At 35.8% G+C, this 1,120-nt stretch overlaps 1 protein-coding gene across 1 annotated transcript in view; it reads right to left on the bottom strand.

Moving 5' to 3' along the window:
* The window catches only part of Ckap5 (cytoskeleton associated protein 5), a 124,737-nt gene that overhangs the window by 82,005 nt on the left and 41,612 nt on the right, over positions 1 to 1,120 (bottom strand). The window contains exon 5 of the mRNA XM_023710577.1: positions 232 to 403. Coding sequence (XP_023566345.1) covers positions 232 to 403 — 172 coding nt within the window. The remainder of the gene's footprint in view (positions 1 to 231; positions 404 to 1,120) is intronic.

Here is a 1,120-nt window from a genome sequence, read left to right as displayed (position 1 = left end):
AAAAAAAAAAAAAAAAAAAGAAAAAAGAAAAATAAGTCTATGTAAGGAGGGCCATACAGCTCAGTGGCATAATTGCCTGCCTAGCAAGCACAAGGTCTCGAATTCAATGCCCAGTAACACACACACACACACAGATTTCATGTAAGGATAAAATATTAGTCACAGGGAGGAAATACTGTACCTTCACATTAGCCTCATGCAAAGCCAAAAAGAGAGAATGTTATATCTCACCTGTACAGAGTTTATATTTTGTAATGGGGGTCTCAGAGCATCCCGAATCCATCTATAAATCTCCACAGCAATTAGTTTGGCTTCATCTCGAACAGCCTTCTCTCGAGACTCAAAGAGTTTTGGCAACACTTTGATAATTGGCTTAAGCAAGATGATTTTAGAACCAAATTCACTAGAAGTAAAAAATTGGGGGAAAACATTGTCAACACATGATGTGCTTGGGTTGTATATGCACAGTCCCATACTATATATTATACAGGGGTAATTTTGTTTGTTTTTTGAGATAAGATCTTGCTCTGTAGTCCAGGCTGGCCTTAAACTCTGTATGCAGCCTAGACTGGTCTCATGCTTGAGGCAATCTTTCTTTTTACTATTTTTTTTCTTTTTTTGGCAGAACCAGGGATTGAACTCCCCCATTCTTCTAGTCACCTTAAACATGAAGTACTTAGAGTACAGCAAGTGTGAACCTGTGGTATATAGCCTGAAACAGGTATCACTGAAAGTTTTAGACTATAAACTTCTAATATAAAGATATTTATAATATATCCTTAACCTTATTAAGGACAGACCTACTGATACAAGCCCACAGTCCTGATAATTAAGTTAATTCATTAAATTTCTAAAAGATATTAAGATGTGCACACTGCTTACTACTCATAAAAACCCAGCCCTCTCACACTGTAACAGAAATAAAGAAACCTGTATCTGATGATAATCTATGTGAAGGCCAAAGTTTATAAAAAGAACACTATAAATCAAGCAAAAGACAATATAAAGCCTTACAATATATATCAAAGATAGTTTAACAACATTCTTTTTTTTTTTTTTAATTTTATTTGTGTGTGTGTGTGTGTGTGTGTGTGTGTGGCCAGCTCAGCCCACCAGGGGG

Source organism: Octodon degus, unplaced genomic scaffold (assembly GCF_000260255.1).
Source record: "Octodon degus isolate 3935 unplaced genomic scaffold, OctDeg1.0 scaffold00018, whole genome shotgun sequence".
Classification (NCBI taxonomy): Eukaryota; Metazoa; Chordata; class Mammalia; order Rodentia; family Octodontidae; genus Octodon; species Octodon degus.
The sequence above is the reverse complement of the archived record's forward strand: the minus strand, read 5'-3'. Positions and strand labels throughout refer to the sequence as shown.